The sequence below is a fragment of the Camelus bactrianus genome, chromosome 17 (assembly GCF_048773025.1).
Source record: "Camelus bactrianus isolate YW-2024 breed Bactrian camel chromosome 17, ASM4877302v1, whole genome shotgun sequence".
Taxonomy (NCBI): Eukaryota; Metazoa; Chordata; class Mammalia; order Artiodactyla; family Camelidae; genus Camelus; species Camelus bactrianus.
This window is the reverse complement of record NC_133555.1, coordinates 28,278,252-28,304,055: the sequence shown is the minus strand read 5'-3', so window position 1 is coordinate 28,304,055 and position 25,804 is coordinate 28,278,252. Positions and strand designations below refer to the sequence as shown.

At 43.0% G+C, this 25,804-nt stretch overlaps 1 protein-coding gene across 6 annotated transcripts in view; it reads right to left on the bottom strand.

Annotated features, from left to right (window-relative positions):
* ARHGEF3 (Rho guanine nucleotide exchange factor 3) overlaps positions 1-25,804 on the bottom strand; it is a 281,665-nt gene that overhangs the window by 139,815 nt on the left and 116,046 nt on the right. Inside the window, exon 1 of one of the 6 annotated variants that reach the window (XM_010968340.3) lies at positions 16,562-16,715. The exons of 4 other annotated variants lie outside the window; for them this stretch is intronic. In XM_010968340.3, the coding sequence (XP_010966642.2) occupies positions 16,562-16,612 (51 nt within the window). In that variant the 5' untranslated portion in view covers positions 16,613-16,715. Of the gene's footprint in view, positions 1-16,327; positions 16,346-16,561; positions 16,716-25,804 lie in introns of those variants that run through there. One more of the 6 variants, XM_074344630.1, reaches the window with a different exon arrangement.

Below are 25,804 nucleotides of genomic sequence, written 5' to 3'. Positions count from 1 at the left end.
TGAATATGGCTCTGTGCTTCTAAAACTAGCAGTGTACTTGGAGGCAGGTAAAGCCATACATCCTGATACATGAATCAAATTTCTTTCTGTAAAGAAGCACATGTAGAAGAAGTTCATTGGAGACAGTCTGGGGTAGGAGGAAAGAGGCTATCACTTTTTATTTGGTGCTATCGTGAACTTACATACCCTAAGCATATGTATATGTCTATGTATTAATGCCATTATAGGTTATCTGGGTACTGGGACACCTGCCTTTTTATTTGATGGCTGTTATTTCCTTCTTTATGTGTCTCTGTACTAAAGAAAGAAGACATACCTAAAAACAGACACATGTAGGTAGACTGGAATTGGAGGCATCAGAGTGAATTCACAGTTAAACACACACACACACACACACACACACACACACACACAGTCGTATTTTTTTCCTACCTCTTCCTACTGAGAGGTCTAGAAGCAGTGACGCCCTAATAGCAATGAATACACTCAGCACCCAGATCTTGGTTTCTAAGTACTGTTCTCCACTAAAAGGACCCAAGGCTCCTTGGAGAAAAAGCTGATTTTAGGGCTGGGGTAGGGAAAAGACAAGATAAGCCTGGGACATTTTTATGTATCAAAAGTAATGAAGTATTCTAAGAGTGATGGACACAGGCGTCAGCTTATAGGGCTCTCGCTAGCCAAGACTGAGACAATTTGAGCTTCGAAACAAATAGCGATGGATCATAAACCACTGAATAAAACAGGAATCCATGAGCCCACAGTATAAGTAAATAACTATAATATATGATATAAATAAATGATTAATGGTGGAGAAGGGAAACCTCTTCTGTACCATAGAACACTAACTAATAAACACACAAGGGATGACAGAGTTAAAAAATTATCAACAGATGCTAAAACTAGTGGGTTAACATTTCATGAGGAATAGGACTCCTCCATAGCTTCAATTTACCTGTAACTTAAAAGGGGGAAGATCATAACTTTACAATGGAGAAATTTAGAAAATGCCACCTGAACTAAGTGACCAAAGCTAATGTCACCAATACTGGTACTAACTGACACCATGTATCTTCTGATGTGATACACAGAGAGAGACACCGTTTCACGCTGTCATATTCCTGTGAAAAATGTGCAGCCTGAAAAAATGATTCTTCCATCACTCTAGATACTTTTTAAATGCATGATCTGAATCTAGTCATAAAGAAACATCTAATAAACCCACACTGAGGGAAACCGTTCAACCTCACCGGCCTATACTCTTCAAAACTGCCAAAATCAAAAGACACCAAGAAGGCCTGGGGAGCTGTTCCAGATTAGAGGAGACGAAAGACTGCGTGACGATAAATGCAATGCATGATTCTGAACTGGATTCTGGACCAGGAAAAACAGTAGCTATAAAATACATTATTGTGACAGTTGGCAAATTTTAAAAATGAATGGTGGATGAATTAATATATTTTGTCAATGTTAAATTTTCTGCTTCTGATAATTATACTGTGTGAGAAAATGCTCTTGTTCTTATTTGGGACTGAAGGGACATAATGGCTGCAACTCATTCTCAAATAGGAAGAAAAATAATTTACATTTATGTGTTAAATGTCTGTCTGTCTGTCAATCTATCTGTCTATCTATCTACTGAAAGACTGATACACAGACCAAGAGACAGAGAGATACAGAGAGACAAAGCAAATGTAAACAATTAGTGAATGTGGGTAAAGGGTATTCAGGACTTGTAACTTTTGAAATGATAATAAAGTTGCCAAAAATAAAATAAATTCTCAAATATCCTGTACAGTCTTCTCCATCTTCAAGAAAAAGACATGCCCATAACCACTCATTCCCCTTTGGGGGCGTCTGATATCTGTCTGTTGCCCAGCTCCAGGGGATATCAGGCTTTCCAGGCTCAGCTCTGCAAGATCTGCTCGCCCTGGGGCCTGCAGGCCCCGTGCTCCTGCAAGGCAGTGAGTCCACCTAGGCACTTCAGCAGAATTTGGTTGGATATTAGCTGGGACACAATTCCTTAGGCCTGAGAAGAATATAATTTAAGGATTATTTGATCAAAAATAGCTCTCTTCCAAACAAAACTGGAAATTCTCACATGAGGCCATTTATGCTTAAAGATGTTTCTCTCTCAGTAGGAAAGAAACAGCTATAAAGGAAATAACTGTGTAATAGTTAACACCTCTCCCCTCAAAACTATGTACTTGAATATGCCAACAATGTCCCTTAATATAGCTCCTCAGAATGGTGCCTCTGGAAGAACTGGACCTCTCTCCTTTTCCAACTAGAGTTCATTAGCGCCAAGAGGCCACCCGTTTTCCGAATCGTCTTGACTAACTTGACAATAATGTTCTTGGCAATAGTCTGCAGAGAAGCCGTCAGAACAATAATGTGAAAGCCAGTTACCATTTCTGATGCAGTGTCTGGAAAGATGTCAACTATGATTAGAGGGACATTTTCCATCTGCAGCTGTCTTTGAAAGTGAAGGAGGGCCTCACCACAACCCCAAATTATAGGAGAGAGACAAAGGGCCACCCAACGCCGGGGACACACAGGTATTCAGAGCATCTCTCCTTCAGCGGTGCTATCATGTCCCGTCAAGTTCTGAGTAAAAAGCAAAAGTTGTGATAAGCCACAAATGGGCTGCAGGGAGGGAGAAAGGACTGTGTGCTAAACTTTCTAATCCTGAATTTTTACTTCAAAGCCCATCCCAATCACTTTTATCCTGAAGTCTGAAACCCAGATCTGGATTTTGAAGAATCAAAGCATATTTATCCATCATTTAATCTATTTCCCGGGGAATCAGTGTTGTACTAAGAGTAGAATTCTTTCTTGCCCGGAACTCTCCTGGATATTTCTAAGGTCTAACCCAGCATGCAGAGAAAGCTGAACAAATGTTTGTTGACCTACACACATGAACAAATGAATCTACCTGCCCCAAAACCGCTGAGCTGTAGAATTTCTTTTCAGGAAGATTAAAACACCAAGATGTGCCATTTATAAAATTTAACTTTTGGTTCTGGGCCCACGATATTCCTGGTTTTTTGGCAATAGAAACTCAGGAACAACAAGAGACCCAGATAAATGCATTTCACTATATAGGTTCATTCATTCAACAACTATTTTACAGAGCACCTATTATGTGCCAGGCAATGTGCAAGCTCCTTGCCCTCAGGAAGAATACAGCTGAGTAGAGGACAGAGACGATAAGCCAATAAGCAAATTAACAAGCTAGTTTTAGGGTGTACCAAGTGTTATGAGGAAAGTAAACCAGGGTAATATGAAAGAATGTGAAAGGATAGTAGGGGTGGAGCTACCAAGAGAGAGATCAGGGAAGCTTTTCAGAGGAGGAACATCTCAGATGACACCTACATGATGGGATGGAGCCAGCCAAGCAAAGGTGGGGGTGGATGGGGAGTGAAGGCTCCTAAAGGCCTCCCATCATTAAAGGTTCAAGTTCTCTCTTCCCACAAGTCCCACACACAGTACCTGATGCCTGTTCTGATTGGTCAGTGCCCACGTATGTGCCTTGGCTCCATACTTGGTGCTTGTTCTGACTGGCCAATGCTTGTGCACATAATTGATTACATGGAAAACCATCATCTCTTATTAATAAGGATGAGAACTTACTGGGGCAGTTTTCCTTCTCAGTTTATTTGAAGAGAAACTAGGGGTAAATGATTTTACTCACACTTGTGTTATGTTTAGTCATGAAAACAGTACTGAGTTTCTCAAGACTTGTTAGTATCTATAAGACCCTGTGCAAAGTCAGGTCTGGTCCACCTCTCATCTCCACCCTCATTCCTTTGTTTTGAGCGCCCACCTCCCATAATCCCAGTTCCTCTTCCTCCATGTTTCCTCTGCCTCGAACCCTCTGTCCTCCCCTTTCCTCCTAGTCCTTCAAATGTCAGCCCTGGGAAGGAAGTATTCTAAGATAGCTCCAACCCAGATCTCATCTCCCAGTTACGGCCTCTCAGCATTGTGTGCCTCTTCTTTGTTGTACTAACCCTATTAAAATGTTACCCTGGTGGGATTACTTGATTAATGTCTGTTTCCTCCCTCAAGCTAAATTCAATGAATGCAGAAACCAGATCAAGTTCACTTACTACAGTATTTCTAGTGCCTTCCATTACGTGGGCATGTAGAGTATAATGCTTTGCGATCACCATCTTGAAATTATTAATAACTTTTTAAGAAGGGTCCTGCATTTTCATTTTTCACTGGGCCCTGCAAATTATGTGGCCAGTCCTGGGAAGGAAAGAATGTACAGCGGCTCTTTTGGGATGGGTACTCATTCTGAGCCCACTCTAGTTCTGAGGCCACTATCCCTGAAAACCCAAAGTCAAGTTTGACTACCAAGCATTAATTCATTCAAATATTAAATAAATATTTATTGGGCAACTCTACGTGCCCACATAGTGGAGCCCTGCTGAGCACAGAGCTCTGTCCATGAGGCTGACCCGATTCCTGCCTTCCTCTTGGAATTCTTGATCCCAAGTCATTTAAAGATGCTTCTGACTTTTAGTGGGATATATCTCACCCTGGACTTCACCACTCTCTGAACAGTTTGGTTTCAGAGGACAGGACCTCCCTGGCATGGGCCCAGCCCTGAAGATAAGAAATCCTTTCCCCATTAGAACTTCAGTCCTGCCTTCAATCTGCCAATGAGACTCAGGCCAAAACAGAAACTTTATCTTGCAGAAGCAATCCTTTCATCTCCTGAATTTTAAAGTCCTGGTTATCCTCGTGATACTGTAAAAGGTTTGCCAGAAAGTGGCTCTCCAAGTTTGGCAACACTTGCCTGCTGCATTTTGGCCTGGGCTCACCACTCACACATCAATAGTTTACTTTAATAGCCACTGACCACCAGCGCTGCTCTACTCACTGGGTGTCTCAGATTGGCAAACAACTGACAAACGCCACATGGTAAATTAAACTTACAGGCAAATCTGGGAACACCAAGCTTGTTAGCAAATTGTAATACCACATTGAAAGAGGAACAACAAAAATGGAAAACGTTGTTACTCAACAGAACAGAGTATCACCAATATGTTAAGGAAAATGGCAGAGAAGAGTTGAATACCAAGAATTTCAATGTATTTTTGAACTTTAAAGAAAGAAAAGTGATAAGCTGCTTTATACTATTTGGATATATACCTTGGGGTATCATTTCCCAGAGGATTGGTCTGGTACCATGGTGGTTTATAAGATCATTTTAGGCAGTATGCTTACCAGCTGTCTTGGTTTGGGCTCCTCCCAAAGCAGATCTTGGGTAAAGATTTAGCTATAAGCTGTTTACATGGGAGGTGATGCCCAGGAAGAAGTGGTGGAGAGTGGGAAAGTGATGTGGGGGAAAGGAGGGAGGCCACAAAGAGGTGTAAAGCCACCAGGTTCCAGCTATGGGTAGCTGGAATCCAACCCACTGGGGGCCCCCAGAGGGACTGTGTAGGACACAGTTCTTAATCTTCCACCAGAGGGTGAGGAGGTGGAAGTGTTCACTCCACCAGCTTCTGCCTCTCACTGATGGGGAGAGGCCCCTCGGGGTGTTAACCCCCTTGGCTGTAAACTCCTGCAAACAGAAGGACACAGGAAGTCACAAATGGGTACAGGGGACTCGAGGTGACTTCTGACGTGAGCTTAGGTGATGAATGGGGCACTGGGGGAGTCTGCTGTAACAGGCTTTACCCAGCATCAGCTCACATAATAGGAAAGTTATCATGCTTTCAATTTGCTGTCCATTCTCAACCCATCAAAGAGACAGGCCAAGATTGCGGCGACCTCACCTTTAACACCCACCTAATGTTTACCAACCTCAATCTTTCTCTCTCCAGGGTGCACAGAGACTCAGGCAATAGCATCTAGCTAGATTTTAGTTACACTGTTTTGTGGGTATCTACTTATCTTAATAACTGTATTCAAATTTGGGCCAGCATACTGGTTTTCTGTCTATTATAATAAGGTAAACTTTCCATTAAAGATACCTACAAGGGGAAAACTTTGTTGCAGTTTTGTAGAAAACTATCAAGCATTTTTCAATGTTAAGGGCTATGGTAAAAGATGATTCACAAATGAGTGAGGTTTAGGGGAAACACTTTCTTTGCGGAAACTCCCTCTCATAGCTGTCACACAAAGTAACTGGCCCATGATTTTGCTGCTCCTGGCAAGTACAGAAAAAGTGACACTCTGTTGCCGTCTTGCCCGAGATGAGTGACAAGACTCCTCCTCCCCCCACCTGCCCCTACCCTACCCCTGCCCAATCCTTTCTGGAGAGGATCTGTAGTCCTCTCTCTGCCCAGTCATGGATTAAAAATGAAATTCATATCTAATAGGTCTAACTTTAGCCACAGGAAACAGGAGCACTTGGGGGACCCAAAGTGTTAGCCAAGCTTTGTTAGAGGATGGGCACGTTATCTTCACTGAACCTTCTTCCTTCCCCTTTTTGGGAGGGGAGGGGTGGAGGCTAAGCTTTGGGGAGTGAGCGGGAAGTGAGGCCTGATGGATCTGTTTCCTGGTTGGCTTTGTGGGAGATTTCTCCTCTGTTGTCACAGCCCTGGCTCCCAAATTTATGCTACATATTGTTAGGGCCAAGCAATGCCCACTGTAGGGTGTATTATAAAAAATATTTTGATGATGAAAACCACCCAAACGAGGAATTTAAAAACCTTCTATACTGAAAATGTCCAGACACCTTGACCACAGATATGAAATGCTTCTGTGAAAAGAAGAAAGTTTAAACCTAATTAGTTTTCTAAAATGTATATTTTTTTCTCCAGCTTTATGACAATGGGCACAATTTACAGAAGTCTGCTTTACAAATTTTTATCAGAAGCTGCCAGATCACAAGTGCTATTATCTTTCTCTTATCTGATGTATAAATAGTAAAACAGAGCATCTAGAGGACAATTATCCGGTTGTTATCTATTTTCTAAGGTCATCCGACTAGCTGTGTGACCTTAGGCATTTTACGTTCCCTCTCTTGATCTCGGTTTCATTATCTGTAAGATGAGGGCATTGAACCAGGTGACCTCTAAAGTTTTCTTCTAACCTTGTATCGATGTATGACAACACATAGCCAAGGAGATTCCGGGGTGAGGGGTGGAGAATGTGGGCAGTGAGAATGGCAGAGATTGGGAAACGCTCTCTAGAAATAAATTTGAGATTTTCGATTTGCCTCAAAATCATGGATGACAATAATCCTTAATCTGAGAGACACAAAGATGCTTCAGGCAGAACTGGCTGTATAATTTGCAGGACCCAGGGCAAAATGCAAACATGAGGAACATGCGGCTCCTTGTCCAAAAGTTACTGAGTTTCAAGACAGTTACAGCAGAGCATTAAACCTTGCGCATGGCCCTTCTGAAGGCAGGAAGGACCCTGTGTACCTGCATGGGTCTCATGGAGAGGCTGACTCTGGCTTCAACCTCACAGGGAAACCCGACCCAGGTAAGGACATGTGGCCAGTCCAGAGACAGCCATTCACATTCATACAACTCTTGTTTGTCCAAAGCCTCAGGTCTCAGCTTAATGTCTCACATTGGACATTACCCCAAACACTAGTACAGCTCAGGCAATGGAGAAAGGCCCAATTTCCTCTCCTTCGGTGCAGACCTGACTGCCCCAAAGTACAACAAACACCAAGAACAGTTGCCTGGGAGATTTCTATCCAAAATAAAGAGCAGTGCCTCAAGTTTTTACTCCTTCCTCACCCAGGGAACCAGAATAGAGAACATGCTTCTGTGTGTTCACACACACACACACACACACACACACACACACACACGTTTCTTCAAGGCAAAGACTCTTTCTTAATTGTTTACAATTCAGAGTTTACTATCTTATGCTCCAAGGTTGGGGATGGAGGTAGGCGTAATAGTGAGGGAGGGGTTAAAACAACAAGATGCCATTTCACATCCATCAATCAGATTGGCAAAATTTAAAAATCTGACAATACTAAGGATTGGAGAAATGAGGACTCTCATTCAAGGTTAGAGGGATTGTCATAGATTGGAGAGCAACTTGACGGCTCCGAGTCAAGTGGAAGATGGGTATGTCTTCCTGCTCGGCATCCCACTTTTAGGGACATAGTCTAGCATAATTCTTGCACATAGTGAGTATTTAGAGACCTGTAGACCTGTACAGGGATGCTAAGGATGTTTGTAACAGCAAATGACTGGATATAACAGACAGATTTTTTAGTGCAGAAATGGAGTATAGGACATGCACCCTTTATATTTTTATGTTGGTTATATCAATATTTGCAGTATTAGAAAATAAAATTTAAATTAAAATTTTTTCTTTTAAAAAGTAATGAGTCTATTATTACTTCTTAATTGAATTATCATATTTTAAAGAAAATTAACTGTATTTTCCAAAACAAAAAACACTGTGAGAAGAGCAGCATTGTTTTATCCTTTTACAACTCTCTTTACTGTCTGGCTGCAGAGAAGACAGCTGGATTCGCATATCTGCTTCTGTAATCAGTCTGCTGTGATGTGTTATTTTGGCTGACGCACATGAAGCAAATCTGTTCTGCAGTAATGTAGCTAGTACCTTCTAGGTCTCGGGGACTCCTTGGATTACACTTTAGAACCACTGTTTTAAATCACCCTCCATTCTGCCAAAAGTTGTCTTTCACACAAACACAATCATGTCGTTTTCTGAGTCCCTCAAAACATGAATGGCAGCCTATGGCTCACAGAGTTAAGTCCAAACTCTGCGCACAGACCCCTTCTATTTAGCCAATCTGGTGCCTGTCCAAACTCCATTACTGCTCTGTTTTACATACTGGTATTCTGCTCACCTCTGGGCACACATGGATGCCTGACCTGTTCTGCTTGTCCGTCCCTCTGAGCCTCAGCTTTCCTCCTGCTAAGACCCCGGTGTGTCTTTTGTAACCCTGTCCAAAGGTCACCTCCTTTAGGAAGCCTTCTCTGATTCACCGTTCTCTTAGAGTTTCCTTTCTATATTTTGGATATTTTCTTTTTGAGTAGGTAATTCAAGTGCATTGGGTTAAATTCTGAAAGGGTATACTGCACAATGATAAGTAGACCTCTCTCGCACATCCACCCACTTCCTCTCCCAGGAGACAACCACTGTGATTGGTTCTTTCCACGTTTTTCCAGAGCTCTAGACATAACCAAGCAAGTCATTTCTTTTACCCAAATGGAATCATACTATATGCATTGCTCTATGCTTGCTTAACATTATAGCTTGGATGGCTTTCCATGCTATCAAATAAAAACTGGCCTCATTTTTTCAGTAGTTGCAAATTACATTTTTAAAATGCAATATAGCTTATTTATCTAGTCCCCCCCATTGACTGGCTGTGTATGTGGTTTGCTAACTTTGCTGAAGCAAATATCCTTTTATATAAATCAGTCTACACATGTGAGAGACTCTGTAGCATTAATATTCAGGAATGAAACTGCTGGGTCCAAGGGAATGTATATTTGTAATTTGATAAACATTGTCAAATTGTCCTTTGTAAAGACCATTCTAATTTATAGTCCCACTGGCCATGTATGAAAGGTCCTATTTCCCCTTGCCAACCCATATTATCCAACTTTTTAATCTCTGTCAATGTGGCAGATGAAAAGTGATACCTCGGTCAAGTTTAAACTGATATTTCTCTAACAAGATCAAATCTCTAAGAGTTACACTGTCCAGTATGGTAGCCAGTGGACACATGTGGCTGTTTAAATTTAAATTTTAATTAATTACAATTAAATAACATTTAAAACTCAGCTCCTCAGCTGCACAAGCCACATGTCAAGTCCTCAACAGCCATCTGTGGCTAGTGGTTTCCATGTGAGACAGTAGAAAACATTAACATCATTGTCAAAAGTTCAGCTGGTCAGTGCTGCTTGAGACTTGCGCTGTCTGATGGCTACATGAGCCCACACGTGGGTACTGAGCACTTGAAATGTGGCTAGTCTGAACTGAGATGTGCTCCAAATGGATAATACGCACTGGATTCTGAATATGAAAAAAAAAAGAATGTAAAATGTCTCCTTAATAACTTTCATATTGATTACATGTTAAAATGCCAACATTTGAATATATTGGGTTAAATAAATCATTAAAATTAATTTCATCTGTTTCTTTTTACCTCTTTTAATGTGACTACTAGGAAATTTAAATTTACACATGTGGCTCATGTTCTGTTTCTATCTGAAAACGCTGCTCCAGAGGGCACAGTGCTGTTAAAGCCTGAATTTTAGCATTTTTCTTTTTACACAGAAATAAGTGGAATTACTATTGCTATAAAGAAAAACAGACTCACTGGAATCTCTTTTTCCTTCTCACCCTTCCCTGTCCCATGCAGACAGGGTGAGCCACAAAAGGAGAAAGGGCGGCAATGATCTTGATGAACAATCAGCCCTGAAACAAACCAGTACACTTCCCACCTGGGCGGCCACAGGCAGGAACCAGTGGCATCGCTGACCCTGAGCAGGGACTGATTTCCTGGTGGCTGTTAAAACAATGCACCAGAGAACAAAGTGCCTTCGAAACTAAGAATAGAAGAATGGCTCCAAATAAGATTTCCAGGAGTCTGCAGGAACAAATTCCTCCCCTGCACCGACCCTAACCCACCTTCCACCCTTGGCTTGACCTGGCCCCTTGGCTTGACAAATATCTCATCTCAGCCTCAACTCCCCTGCATTCTCAGCAGTTGGTACACACAACTCTGGGCAAGGACTGAGGGACGGAGTGGAAAGGGGAGCCCTTGTCACCCAGAGAAAGAGGCGGGTGATAAGGGCTCTTCCGGAAAGGGCTGATGCCACAGTGGTTCTATAGTTGAGACATGGCATATACGTTTCTGTCATCCCTGTCTTTGGCTTTGGCTATGAAGGTCAAGAAAACTCAGTTTTGCAACATGACCCATAAACCTGATAGATCAGAATATTTTCTAACCAGGTACTGAGGGAATGAGACCTAACTGTCCCTGAGCATAACTCATTTGCTTGGAGGAAAATATTAATGTATCATCATTATCATCGTCATCAGCTGTGTGGCTTTGAGCAAGTGAACTGGCCTCTCTGGGTCTCAGTTTTATCATCTGTAAAATACATGAGTTTTTCCATCTCACACTGTCAGAAAGTTCAGTGACTCTATGCACGTGCAAATGAAATATCACTAACACCTTCATTCTCATTCTTTCAGTCCTTTAAAAAACACTCATTGGGCAACTAACATGAGTCAGACCCTGAGCCTGACACTGGCATACACATATTGAAAAATGTTTCCCTCCCTGGATAAAATTCCTAAGAGATGGAAAGGAAGAGAAAGGGGTGGGGATGGAATGAATCATGAGAGCAGAGTGCTTCACCTGGGGCCAGGGACCTGCACAGACATCTTCACAACGATGTGCAGTTTTCTCAAGAGAATATTCCAAGATGTGTGTGACTTCAAGAAGGCAGGGGGCTAGTGATGTAAAGAAACTATGAGAGGCCAAGTACCACACTAAATTCTTAGTACACGGTGGGTGCTTAAAGAGTTAGCACCCAAGACAGTACACAAAGCGTACATGGAACAAACACACAGGAGATTTGAACTGGAGCCTCTTTGGTGCAAAGCCCACGTCTTCCCTCTACATCAAGGATGCTCTTTTTGCACACAGCTTCTCCCCACTGCTGTGCCTTCACCAACTCTCCCCTTCCTCACATCAGAAGATTGTAAGTATTCTACAGGCCAAGACAACACAAGACAGCATCCCACTTGTTTGACCTGGGATGACTGTACCTGCCCAGCTGGGGGAGGAGGAAAGAGGGGGAATATGAGATAACCCATGTGAAATACTCATCACCACTCAGCATTTCAAAGGTAAGAGCAGATATTCATTCACTGACTATTTATTTAAGACCTAATACATGCCAAGCCTTGGGTTAGATGCTCTCATCATCTTCATCACTTACTGGAACCATACTTATCCTCCCCCAACATGACAGAGTACTCCACATAGTATGCACTCAATAAATCTAAGCTGAGTGAGTAAATAATGATGATTTCTGTGGTAGATTAATTTATTTTTCAGCAAAATTCTATGCCCTCCTCTGACTTGCATGGCTTGATACTGTCTGTGACAGTATCACACACATTTGCTCTGGCAAATGGAATATGGGTAAAAGGGTCAATGTACCGATTCTGAGCCTAGGCATTAAGAGACACTGTGTATTTTTGCTTGTTCCTCTGGGATCTTCTGACCTACAAAGGAGAAGAATATACATGTGGGTAGCTAATGGACCTGCCCCATTCCACGTGCACACTTGTGAGCATAAGAATAAATGCTTGTTGCACTCTTTACAGCAGCCAACACATGAAAACAACCTAAATGTCCACTGACAGATGACTGAATAAACATGTTGTGGTATATTTATACAATGGAATACAACTCAGCCTTAAAAAAGAATAAAATAATGCCACTTGCAGCAACATGGATAGACCTGGAGAATGTCATTCTAAGTGAAGTAAGCCAGAAAGAGAAAGAAAAATACCATATGATATCACTTATATGTGGAATCTTAAAAAAAAAAAAGACCCAAATGAACTTATTTACAAAATAGAAATAGACTCACAAACATAGAAAACAAACATTGTTTATACCAGTGGGAAAATGAGGTGGGAAGGGATAAACTGGGGATTTGAGACCCATAGATCATCTGTCTATCTATATCATATATATATGATCATCTACATATAAAATATATGAACAGCAAGTTTCTACTGTACAGCACAGGTAACTATATTCAGTGTCTTATAGTAACCTATAAGGAAAAAGAATACGAAAAAGAAAACATGTATGTATATATATTCTTTATATATATATGACTAAAACATTATGCTGTACACCAGAAATTGACACAACATTGTAAGCTGACTATACTTCAATTAAAAAAAAATAAATGCTTGTTATTGTTTGCCACTGAATTTGGCATGGTTGTTACTCAGCAATGACTGAGACAGTCTCCTTTACCTACATCCAGAGATTTCAGGCAGAGAGTGACCCTGGCTTCTCTTACTTCCCATTAAGGTGGGATTTCAGCAACGGGGTCATTTTGTGGCTCTCTCTACCCCATTTTCTCTAGGCTGGTAATGCCCCATTCAGAGAAGACAGCAGGGGCTACAGAGACCCATATTTTGGCCATCCTGGCACCTGGCACAGAGTCAGGCACAAAGTTGGTTCTCAGACAGTGCCTGATGAATGAAAGGATGAGCTAACTGTTCATTCTGGTGGGAGGAGCACTGTCAAAATCACAGCAGGCAGCATCTTGGATGCTCAGAGCTACCAGTTCTGCAGTCCCCGAAGTGTGGGAAGTGGATCTGGTGATGACACAATGCTATTTCAGATCCTGTGATGTAGACCAAAATGTGTTTATTATAATGTGCTTTAGGAAACACATTATGATGTTTAGTGGCTTTAGGATTATTACTGCTTAGGATGGGCCCGAGTTCAAAATGAAACAAAATAACAACTAGAAAAAAAGAAAAACAGTAAGTGAAAAATAACAGTAGAAGTGGTGTGTGGATATGGGAAATATGACTTAAGTTTAGGAAACACTGATCCATTTCAAGTCTCCATTTTCCTACAAATCACAACATAATCATAGCTAGTGTTTTTAAGCACTTACAAGATGCACATTTTAAAGGTTTCACAGATATTACCTTATAAACTTTTCATAGTATCTAAAGCAGATATTATTATCATCTCCATTTTGAAGGTGAGAAAACTAAGGCCCAGAGAAAAATTGCCCAAGGTCAAGTGGCAGTGAGGAGGTGAACCCCGGATGTCAACCTCCAGGATCCAGCTGTGTCTCTGTTGGAGAACCTGGCACCCAGGGAAGTTCAGCACTGCCCAAGGCTAACTGCAAAACCAGCTCCATGAGGAGCACTGTGGTGAGAACACCTGGGGTTATGGCAGGGGGTGGGCGGGGTCTGCAAGAAACAAGGGAGAGAGGTGGTAAATGCCACCAGGAAGACTTGGGAGGGAAGAGATGGGGACATAAGCAAGGCTGCCAAACTGAGGCAGGTGCTCAAGGGATGCAGAAATACTAGAATACGGACAAAGTTATTCAGAAAATAAAAGGGCTGGCACGCAGGGGCTGCTTTCTGAACTCCTCCTCAGAGACCCACCCACCCTGGTCAGCACCAGGAACTGGCTTCCCTAAGTGACATACAAGGAGTCTATAATTAGGTCCTAAAGTCACCCATTGTTTCCCTCCTGGTGGACACTTGGGGCCACCACCCTGACCTTGCCCTCTCCGAGTCATACCACTGAGTGTTCCATCAAGACAAGTCTTTTTAGGATCTGGTTTGAAACAACTTCCCGTTCCATGGCTCCCACTTGGCCTTCTGGGCAAGCTGTAAAAACATGGCTGGAATCAGGGCTTTAAAATGAAGTACTGACTTTCCATGTAATACGGTGCTTCCTTCCCTCCACAGAATCAAAGCAGGGCCATGTTAACTCAGGATATAAGGCGCTTCACAGCCCTGTTGTTGCTGAGCCCTTACGCACTAAGGAGTCGCTTCTCTGGTAGCCACCAACACCTATGGTCAACAAGACCTGGGACATGGGTCATGTTTGCTGAGTGCGGACTCTGTGCTAGGCGCTGTCTTGAGTCACTTCACTGACTCCTCATAACAGCCCTATAAGGTATGCATTACAGAACTGTTTTGGCTAAATCTCAGAAGATGGACTTTTTGAGACCTTTACAGGGCTTCACCCTTCCCTTTCTCTTCCCCTATATCCAGCTACCTCTGGTCTCTCCCAAACCCAATTTCTCCAGGTGCTTTCTCTAGAGAGTCTCAGAGCCAATGATACTTCGCTCAATGATATTCATTCAATGATATTTTCAAGAACAGGATAAAGGTCAGTACCCAGCCAGCCAATCACAGTTTGAGTTCCAGGTGATATCCTTGGGAAATGTGTGCTTAAAAGCACTTATTAAATCATTTGACTTTGAAATAGAGAAGATACGAGAACTATTTGACTCTTTGTCCAAAAAGTCATACCTTAGATTCACAGCAGAGCTAAAATGAGTTTAGAGACATCTCAGCTTGACAAGTGGGAAACTGAACCCAGAGAAGGCAGTGACTTGTCATAGATGCCTCTTCCATAGGCGCTAATTGGACCAAGGCAAACATCCACCAAAATGAGCTAATCTGCCAAAGGATTGGAAAGCAAAGTGCTACCAAAGATGCTGCACGTGACAGGAGATATAGGAAGGGCCCTGCCGCTCAAATCATCACAAGCACCTACAGGCTAAGAGTATCATTTCTGGATCCACTCTGCCTGAGCCTCAAGTCTGACCCACTACTAACGAGGTAGGAGACCATGGGCAAAGTATTTATCCTCCCCAACCCCAGTTTTACCACCAGCAAAATGGGGATAATAGTAACAGCCAAGCCCTAAAAGGATTTCATGAGCTAAGGCAAGTAAAGTAACAAAAAAAGTTATCTATAAAATGTTAGCTACTATTGTAATATTTTTATTAATGTTGCACTAACTATCCCTGAAGTGTGGTGAATCATTTCAAATGTCATCAATTTCCATATCCTAAAGGCTCAAAAAGTATTCTTTATCAGGTGAGCAAAGAGCTAGGTGAGTAAGGTGGGAAAGGAGAAAGATAGTGAAATCACTCAAGTTACAAGAAAAGATTGAAAATGTATGTCTTTAATGGCCATGTGCAAGAGTTGGAATTAGTATTACAAACATCAGTCTCAGAAACACAGTTCTGATGAGAGAAACAGAAAAGGCAATGGGCATTTTCTTTAAAAAATACCTTTGGATTACCCAAAGGTTTAACACCTACCCACAAACAAAAGGAACAGAGAGAGTGAGCTTCAGGGCTCCTAATCATTCTTCAGCCCAAAGAAATACATTTCCAGCCGTTCCTTCCAAAATAACCCAAACAGGCACCAATACTTTTAATGAGAATACCAGCAAGTCTGAATCTCCCCTGATATTATGAGACTTCATCTTCCCAATGATGAACATTCAAAACACTAGGATCACTTTAGGAATCCTACAAAAAAAGTTGCTCCAAGCAGAATAAACTTCCAAAACTGAGTTTAGCCATCTTCCAGTCCAAAGAAGAAAAGGTCTTGGAAATCCACTTTGCCATTTAAACACGCACGTGTGCACGCACGCACACACACATACATACACACACAAACACACACTTACTTTTTCCTTTGCACTTAATGAAAACAGATCTCTTATAAAAATTAATACTGGCATTGTGGAGCAGAGTGAAAGCCCCCCTCCCCTTGTTCTCCAATCACAGATGCCACAGGAAGCACTGACAGCGAGGCACTCCACTTAACTCACCATCTCCACCCAGCGCAGCCATCTGTGGTCTTAAACACAACCACACAGCTCTTTTCTAAAGTGAGGCAGAAGTGTGCCTCCATCACACCAGGTGCTTTGAACAGCAGCTCCCTGCTCAGTTTCTTGGGAGATGCAGACAGTGGCACCCTCTCACACCTCAGCTCCTGGCACCTCCCTGCCAGGCTTGGGTGGGAGTTGGGAGCCGTCCATCCCTGGCCCGGCTGCGGAGCTTACCTGAGTACGAACAAAGAAGCAACACCACACCATGGGGCGCTCCGACCTCATCCACCCGGAGTCCCCCGCCCCTAACTGCAGCGGAGCCCTTCAGACGGGATTCTCTGAGCAGAGCAGAGCATGGTTTCCCTCAAGGAACTCCTCCCCACCACTTGGGCTGCATGACAGGAAGTGACAGGGGGCCATCAGTTATATTGTCAGAAGCTGAGAACCACACCAGCTCAGAGCTCCCCACCTCTGGCGGTTTCCTTGCCGGCTGCTGCTGCTGCTTTTTCTGAGCACTCTGCCTTTTGGCATTCACGGGCGCACCAGAAATTCAGTTTCTGGCTGACAATCCCCAGCCTGTGAGAAACAAACAATGTTCACTGGGTCCCCACCTAAAGCCACACTGGGCATTCCGGCAGCTCTAAAGGGTTCAATGCCAGGATATCATGCTTTGCTCCCCAAAAGTTGGGGTAAAACGGAGAGAGAAGGGACACTGGGAGGAGAACTTTGTGTGTCCAAAGAGGAATCAGTCGTCCACTTGAGCTTCACCCAAGAGTCAGGGCCCTGCCCGGGATACAGAGCCCATACTGAATCCCAATTTCATAGAGACTCAACAGAGAGAGTGAGGGTAAACACCACACCCATCCGTTCCTTTCTTTCTTTTCTTAGGCAAATCTTCTCTTCAGAGCCCCTTCAAAACAGCTGCTTCTGGAAACCTCCCTTTCAGCTTTTAACGTGAATAACCAAAGACCTTACTGCTCTTCTCAGAGTTATTATGGAAACTACTCGTAGCTGACATTTCTCATTTTATGCATTGGATATCTCACCAATGAACATCTTGCCCAGATTCTCTGCCTTTTACAAAACTCAGACTTGTTGGGTGCAATAGGAGCGTCTCGTGTGAACTACAAGGGTTCAGGTGAAAACTATGCCTGTTCAACACTTCCCCACAAACAACTGAACATTCCACCCTCCTTGCACAGGGGCAGAGGGTCTCAAAGCCAAGGAGACATAACTCCAGTGCAGCTTTCAATCCTTGATTCTTATTTTTCAGTTCTCTGATGGGACAGTATTTGATTTGCAAAAATCTTATAATTGCAACTTTTAGCTGCAAAGATTGAGCCCAGATTTTCCCAAGATCTTCTTACAAATGCACAGATTTTTAAGTGCCTTTGCCCTGAGTTAAGTGGGGGCCCAGCAAAGAGAGAGGGCTCATTCAACTACAAGCTTCAATCCAAGACTCAACTTTAGAACTTACAAGAAAGCAGGCTCTTCCCATTCTCTCAGGCCAGCGGTCTGGCCTCTAACACAGGGTCTTGGAGGAGTGCATTACGTAAGGATGCACCAGGCTCTGACAGTACAAAGATGAACCGAAGATGACCAGAGAATAAAATAAATGCCGCCAGGAGACTACAAAAAGTGTTGAGGGAGCCAAGAAATAACTGAGCCTGGCAAATGCATTTTTTCTCGGGACAAAGTCTGGGAAGGCTTCTCAGAGCAAGACACACATGGGTAGAATTCAGAGGGGTGTACTTGGCAGAAGAACTGGCAAGGGCAACAGCAGCAGGGTGCAAAACCACAAGGCGCTTTGGAAGAAAGGCAAATGTTTTGAAAGTACTGCTCTGATAGGCTTGGGTCTTGCTTCAAGGAGCGTGACGGGGGTCCCATCTGTCTGCAGAGAGAAGGAAGTGAAATCGCTGTGGAAGGGCTCAGACCTTCATACAAGCATCTGGGTCACCTCAAGGTCTATATGTGGTACCTACCAGGTCTGGCACTCAGGAAATGCTCAGTAATGTGTGAAAATCAAACCGCAGTGCTCACAAAAGATGGGCTTCAGCTTGTCCTTGGAATCCCTTATTTCCCAAAGCCAGAATCCCCACAAAGCAAGCCTGAGGTCAGCGGTGCTAGTCTGGGGAAGGGGAGCAGTTCCTAAAAAGGCCTCTTACTCTAAACCTCCTGCATAGAAAGGGTCCTAATTTGTACAGGCTCGTAAACAACCTAAGATTAACCAGCTTTGGTAGCAACTCAGCTAATGAAGAATGTCAATCCCCTGAGGACCGAGGATGTCAGTCTCCCATTAGCCCAGGCACTCCTCTCCTGGAAGGTTTTCCAACAGGCCCTTCGTGGAGCTGCCGCAGCCAAGGCCAAGGTGACTCCAATGAGGATCCAAAGGAAATGGGTGATGACCATGGGGCACTTACTGAGTTTCTTTCTTTCCTGGGGTAGGAAGGGCACATTCACATGAACTAATCCTAGAATGATTAAGCCTAACTTCCGGCTGCTGACTGGGAACGAGAAAGCAGAACTGAAACCCGTGGGCTGAAGCACATTGTGGAAGAGCTGAAACTTGAGTGGGCCCTGGGACAGGTAGTGTGGAGGAGGGAGGCAGGGTGGGAGGACCAGCAGATGCCCTGGCAGGAGGAAAAGGGCATAGCCCACAAAAAGTCAGGAAAGGATGGGGCACAGCCATTTCCTCTGGTGCCCTGATGCCCATGCTTTGACCAGAAGCAAGAACTCCTGTAATGAAATTGTCCATGCGGAAGGCACCTCGGAGGAACATTTGCATAATGAGAGGCTCCTGCTCTGCAGGGCTCAAGTTCATTCTGAGCTTTATAATGAGAGCTTCATATAGGAAGGAGAATGTGGGTTTTCTCTAAGTGGCATCCAGGACACTACCGAGTATTCAAACATGTTTTTCTACTGATTTTTAAGTTTTAAAAGTAACACAGTGTTATTATAATACATTCAAACCATACAGAAGTATATGGCGTAAAAAGTGAATCTTCCCAAAGGCCCTACTTTTTCCCCACCCCAATGCCATATGCCACAGGCACCCAGATGTAGATAAGGGGGTCACAATCCCAAATGCTTTCAGGGCTGAGGGGTAAACGAAGTGAAAGAAAAGGCTGGGCAGGCACTGGGCCCCGCGGACAGTGTTTGCCTCAGGAAAGTTCCAGCTTACTGGAGTCCCAAGGGACTAATGGCCCAAGTGAACACACATTCCAATTTTTCAAGGAATCTGGAAATTCCTAGTTTTATATAAAATCCCCCAATTTTTAAATGCTGCCAACTAATCTATCATTGTAAAAAATACTGTATAGGCCACACAAAACACAGTTGCTGATGGATTTGACCCGAGGGCCACCCGTTTGCAACCTCTGGTGGCAATCCATCCAGACATTTCCTTCCATCTAAACACACATGGGACTGCTGGGTGTCACTTTTTAAAAATTTTATATTTGTCAAAAATGGAATGATAACATTATTCTAGCACTTGCTTTCTTCACTTAAAATCATCTTTCCACATCATCTGCATTTTGGACCCCTTTGCAGAGCACCCTGTGGTATGGAAGTACCTCATTTCATTAGCTCCCCCCATGAACATTCAGCAAACATGAGGGATGCGCCTGAAGTATCACCTCTCAGGTGCTCGTCCCTGAAAACATAGCTCATGACGAAAGTGCACCTGTGCACAGATATTAAAACATCCTAAGGCCACATTTACTGAAACTATAAACAGTGGCTGCTGATTTTTGATGTTTTAGTATGAGAACTTCCCATGTGTTTTTTTCATTTGATTGTCACAACTGTCCCGAGGTAGGCCTTTCTGTTATCTCTACCGTACAGGTGTTCTAAAAATCGAGACTCAAACAGGTGGCATAAGCCTGCCCAAGAGGGCCTAGAGGTAGTAGGGTGGGAGGGGAGCCAGGTGGGCTGACTTTAGAGCTCCTGCTCTGCGCAGACAGCCCCTGGAACAGAATGCCTGAAACCTGCCCTGGGACAGTCAAGAATTTGATGTTCAGTGACTGCTGACTGCAAACTACTGTAGGAGAGAAGGATCACTAACAAGTGGGACAATTCATTTCTTAGAAAGAAAAGCCTCATTTAAAAGCCCTAATTCACACTCACCCAAAGTAAATTCTACATAGGTTAGAGTGAGATGTTAAAAAGGAAAAAGAAAAAAAATAACTATGAAATTCTGGGGGCGTAGGTTCTCAGGGTATAATACTTTTCTTAAAATGGGTGGACCTGAATCAATATATATTTATGTATGGGAAACTACCCATAAGGCACCTATAGGTATGCAGAAAAACGGCCCCTCTTCTCCCACACACAGTGGTGACAATCTCTTATTGAACTCTAAAGGGACTAGCACCAAAATGGGGACTCCACCACACGCTTCCTTGTGTCACTGGAACTCAAAGTGATGTTGTTTCCTATGTTATTAGTCTATATACCTTATGGCACGTTCTGTTGAGACGTTTCATACGGTTTTCTCACCAAAAATACTATAAGAAGCATATTCAGAAGGGTTGTGCTAAGCATATTTACATAAAACAAAATGGTGAGAGTTCAGCAGAATTACTTCTTCATTAAAAGTTGGTGGCTGATGGTGGTTCTTTCCATTTAAAATTTTATTTAGGTTCTTCTATCTCTCTCCTATTTGCTTCCAAGAAGCCACAGATTTCACAAAAGCTCAGAAGTTGTCTGGGAATTTCAGGGTCTTTGACTATATTCCACTTGATGCCTTATGTTTTAAAATAATTCCACAAACTGAATTGAAAGAATAGGTGGTAAGACAATCTCACTAAAATGAGAAGGAAGCAGTGACCAAATTAAATAGTATGTGGCACCTTGATTTAACTAAGTTTCCAACATCAGAAAGGTGTTATTTCATAGATCTTAGTTTCTGAGGCTGTTGTCAGATTCAGATTAAAACTAAGAAGAAACAAAAATGCATGCTGCGGTGGAGAGGGAGGTAGAGTAATACTCTTTGGTGTTACTAGGTTAGCAGGAAGGCATAATGCGTGGCACGCCAGTGAGAAAGAAAAAGAACTTCAAAGTATTTGAGAGCCTGGGAGTTTACTCGCGGTCACACACTTTTATTGAGTGTCTTCGTATCTACTCCTCAGTGCTGGAAGTGTGGTTAATCCAAGCAAACCTTGAACAGCTACTCTGCCCCCACTCCATGAACCGTGGACAAATGGGGGAGTTCAGACCCCATACCAGGCCAGTGTCAGCTTGATGCAAGGTGGTTTAACTCAAGAGACTTCAACCATTTGAAAATGCTGGTGCTCTCCTAGAGCCCTGCTTAATATCCCAGCTCCACAAGATTACAAAATGATGAGAAGAATGTGGGAGCAGACCTGGCTGCCCAAGGTCAAGAATGAATAAATGAAAGTTTTCATCTACAGTTTCAACACAAGAACTAAACATAAATGAGGGCTTGGACAGGGAGGTCTCACAGATTGCTAATCATGGCTAATCTTGAGTACTTATCTTGCTGGTTTTGTTAAGATCAATAGTTGAATGCTGTATTTTTTTCTCTCTGAATAAATTTGAACTTTTATAATCACATTCCTCACATGATTCTGTTAACCAATACACAAACAGATATTTTAAAAAGTGAATGAAAAATAAGGAAAGCCATCTACTGATTTGCCTGTGAAATAGCCACTGGCCTGGTCTCTGGGGTTCCACTTCCTTTATGAACACTGAAGAATTTCTGCACGGAGCAGACTGGGGCACTTGCACAGAGCTCATTCAGTTTCTTAGAAACATGAACACCCTTGAATACAGCTTTTTCAAAGGACTGTCAAGTTCTCTTCGTTAAACTGTCAGTTAAAAGTGAAACTCCAGTGGGTTGCTGACCTCTGCCCAATTCTTAGGAAAAAGAAAGGTTTAAAACCTGATTAGCTGATAACTGTCAGCCAAAGAGCTTCCTTACTTGGAAATGAGACTTACTATTTGGCATTGTACTGTCAAAATTGATTAGAAGTGGAAAATCTGAATATGAGGGAGGTGGTATTCCTAACACTTTAAAACTCAGGAGGATTTTAAAATGCAATTTGCTTATAATGAAAAACAAGTCTGGACAAACTGAATATCTGAGTTAAACATACATAATAAAAGCATCATTCTTATTAAAAAATTTCTCACCATTATTTTGACTCCAGGTATCTCCTTAGGGGTAATTTCTGGAAACAACTAGCTGGCTGAAATAATGAACAGTAAATTAATACGGGAGCTCTGTGATTTTTGGCTCTGCCATTTACTAGTTGAATGACCTGGTAAGTCACTTCTTAATTTCCTTGACCCTTAGTTTCCTTATCTGTGAAACAGGAATAATGAATGATTATCCCTTACGGGGTTGTAGAGAAGACCGTAGGAATCTAACTGATACGTGTATGTGTTTAAAAGCAGAACAAAAGATGAACACTGGGGGTGATTTACCATTTTTCCTATTTTTATATAAATTAAAATTTTTTCCATAATACAATATTTTTAAAAGATAAAAGCATAGTAATAATTTCTCTAATTTTTTTTAAGCAGAAAAGGAAGTTTTTTGGTGTAATTGTGGTCATTGGTTCAAATTCGTGCAAGTTGAAAAACAGGTACCAAATCTGAAATAGTTTGCTTTTTACCCTGCCAACTGGGCATCTAATAAGAAAAAGGCAATGGAAATTTGCAATTTCTCATTTTCCCTCTTCCTTCCAGTAGGGAGAAAAATGAGAAGGTACTTAAAACTCAAGTCCTATTTATTTTTTAGATGTTATAATACTAACTTCCTTGAAATCCATGTGTCCATCTAAAAAGTTTAAGACATCTATGAAAATACCCCCCAAGAAAACAGCAAGAGATTAAAAAGCATGTTTACATCCACGCCTGAGAGCGTTCATTCATTCTGCCTACACAAGGGTGGAAGTCTTCTTTTGTTGTTGTTTTATTTTGTTCGGTGTGTATCATATGTACTTGGAGAATAAATATTTTCACTTTTTCCCTTAAATTGGAATCAGAAAGAAATCACGAAAACACGGGAAACCAGCAGACAAAGCAGGAGGTGCGCAGACAAGGCTTCCTTCTAGCTCCCACGCGAGGGAAGCTGATTCTGGTTGGAAGCTCAGTGCCTCCTAGTCAGGGCTCTGCCCTGAAGGCTGTCCCTTTAAATCAGACTTCCTGGTAAGGCTCAGAGATTTCTGTGTGTAGCTTCCTGGAGACAATATAAGATAAACAATAAACTTTGCAGCAAAATCTTGGACAATAAACCCCACGTGGTCATAACAAGAAGCAATTATAAGCACTGACAATGGCTAGGGCATTTCCAACAGGAATGCAAATCTGTGATAAACATGGGAGAAACATGCTACCCTCACACCTGCACAAACTAAATTAATTTAAAGGAAAAGTTCCTAGCCTTTCATCAGATTGAGAAATAGTTGTTTCCAAATTTGTCACGACTTTTTAAAAATCATTGTCTAAGAGAAAAGCAATCCAATCTTACTTAAAGTGCCACCACCTATTAGATGAACGTTGCTGAGACCAAGTGACTCCATGTGTCTCTGTCAGGGACATTTATCACCCTCTGGATATTCTGTAGCTCAACCTCCTCCCTAGGTTTGGGGAAGTCTCAACTCATGAACCAGAGCCAATGTTCTACCAAAGGAGATGAGGATGCCACACATTTGCTTTCCTTGCCTCCTTTGCAGGTAGGGCACGAGAGCATGAAGCTAGGCTCAGCCAATCAGATACCCCCACCCCAGACTTGGCATCAGCAGCTGGTGAGCAAAGCAGCAGGGACAGCGCAGACTCTGTTCTGGTGAGAGTGGCAATAGCTCACAGGGGCGGCAGATGGAGTAGCTGTGTTCTGTAACCAGTGTTGGTGGTACAATCCAAGGTATCTACACCTGCCTGGCAGTGGCAGCAATGGGATCCTTGTAGGAAATGTTTGGCAGTGTAATTTGGGTTGTTCCTGGTTCCCTGATCCTTCCAAAATTCCCTGAGCTTCCTATATCCCTTAATAAATTCATTTTCTGCTTAAATCAATCACAACTGGGTTCTATTGCTAGGGGTTTGCTCATGCACACAGAACACAGGATGGGCTAAAGCTGGAGTCATCCAGAAACCAATCTTACAGAAGGATTCTGAGCATAAGGACTGAATGGCTTTTTTCACACTTTGAATTCAACCCAAACTGTCCCTCAGCCAGCAAGGCCCTGCGTCAATTGGCCCCTGTCTCCTTCTTGGATTTCATCTTATCCTACTCTCCTCCCTCCTCCTAAGCTCTGGTCACACTTTCTGTTCCTCATCAGGCTCTTTCCTGCCTTGGGGCCTTTGCACTTTCTCTCCAGAAAACTCTTTCCTCCACCTCTTCACATAGCAGCGCGTCCTTCTCAGAGTTCAGTCACAGCTTTCAGGAAGCCTTCCATGACCAGACTGCCTAAAGAACCACACCCCACATCCCACCAACTTATCCTTTATCATGACACCCTGCTAATTTCCTTTCCAGCACACATCCTGTGATTAATTTACTTCATTATTAATAACAATAGCAACCACCATTGATTGGAGGCTTGTTACAGCCCAGGCTATAAGACCCAGGCGAAGCTTATTTAATTGTATGACCACTATGAGACAGGTACTTTTATTATCCCTCAGTTATAGATGAGGAAACAGGCTCAGAGGGGTTAAGGAACTGTCCTAGCGCGGCAGCGATGGAATAGGGATTTGAACCCAGGCCTGCAGCGCAGGCTCATTACCACAGTGCTTATTCAAGCAGTTGTCTTGGCAGCGACAGGATGAGCCTTGAGCACAGTGCAGGCTCTGGGCCACAGGAGCCCACGGCCTGGTTTTCCAGCTTTTCCACCTGGTATTCCGCCTGCTCCTCATGGAAACTCCTCAGGGAAGAAAAGCAGCCAGGCACATGTAAAGAGAGGGTGGGGGTCCTTCATTTAACAGAGAACTGCCCAGCTCTGGCTCAGGGTGTTGACATACAAAAACACCACGGAGGAGCTCCCAGGCCAGGGGACACAGACCTGCCAATAAAGCTTGCGGCTCAGACTGCCACATTCCACGATCTTGGAGCACTGGGAACACAGAGGAAGCACCGGGGACAATTCTCAGGTCTCCCCTGAGTGAAAGTGCCACTTGAGCAGATTGTTGGGAACGTGCAGGAGCTGCCAGGCTGAGGGGAGGGAGCCAGAGCAGAGGAGAGAAGTGGAGGACAACATGGCTCATCCAGGAAGTGAGGAGATATTCAAAGGACCTGTGGAAGGGATTGGGGGTGCTGGTGGGGGGGCAGGAGGTAAGAAACTTGTAGCCAACATAGGAATTCCAACTCTATCCTGTAGAAAATGGAGCACCAGAGCAAGTTTTTTGGTAAGAACAGACCTGACTAGATAAAAATTCTTTTTGTTAAGAACAGTAGCCATGGCTCTACAACACTGGTGAGATTTTTGTTACCCTATTTCCTACATACAT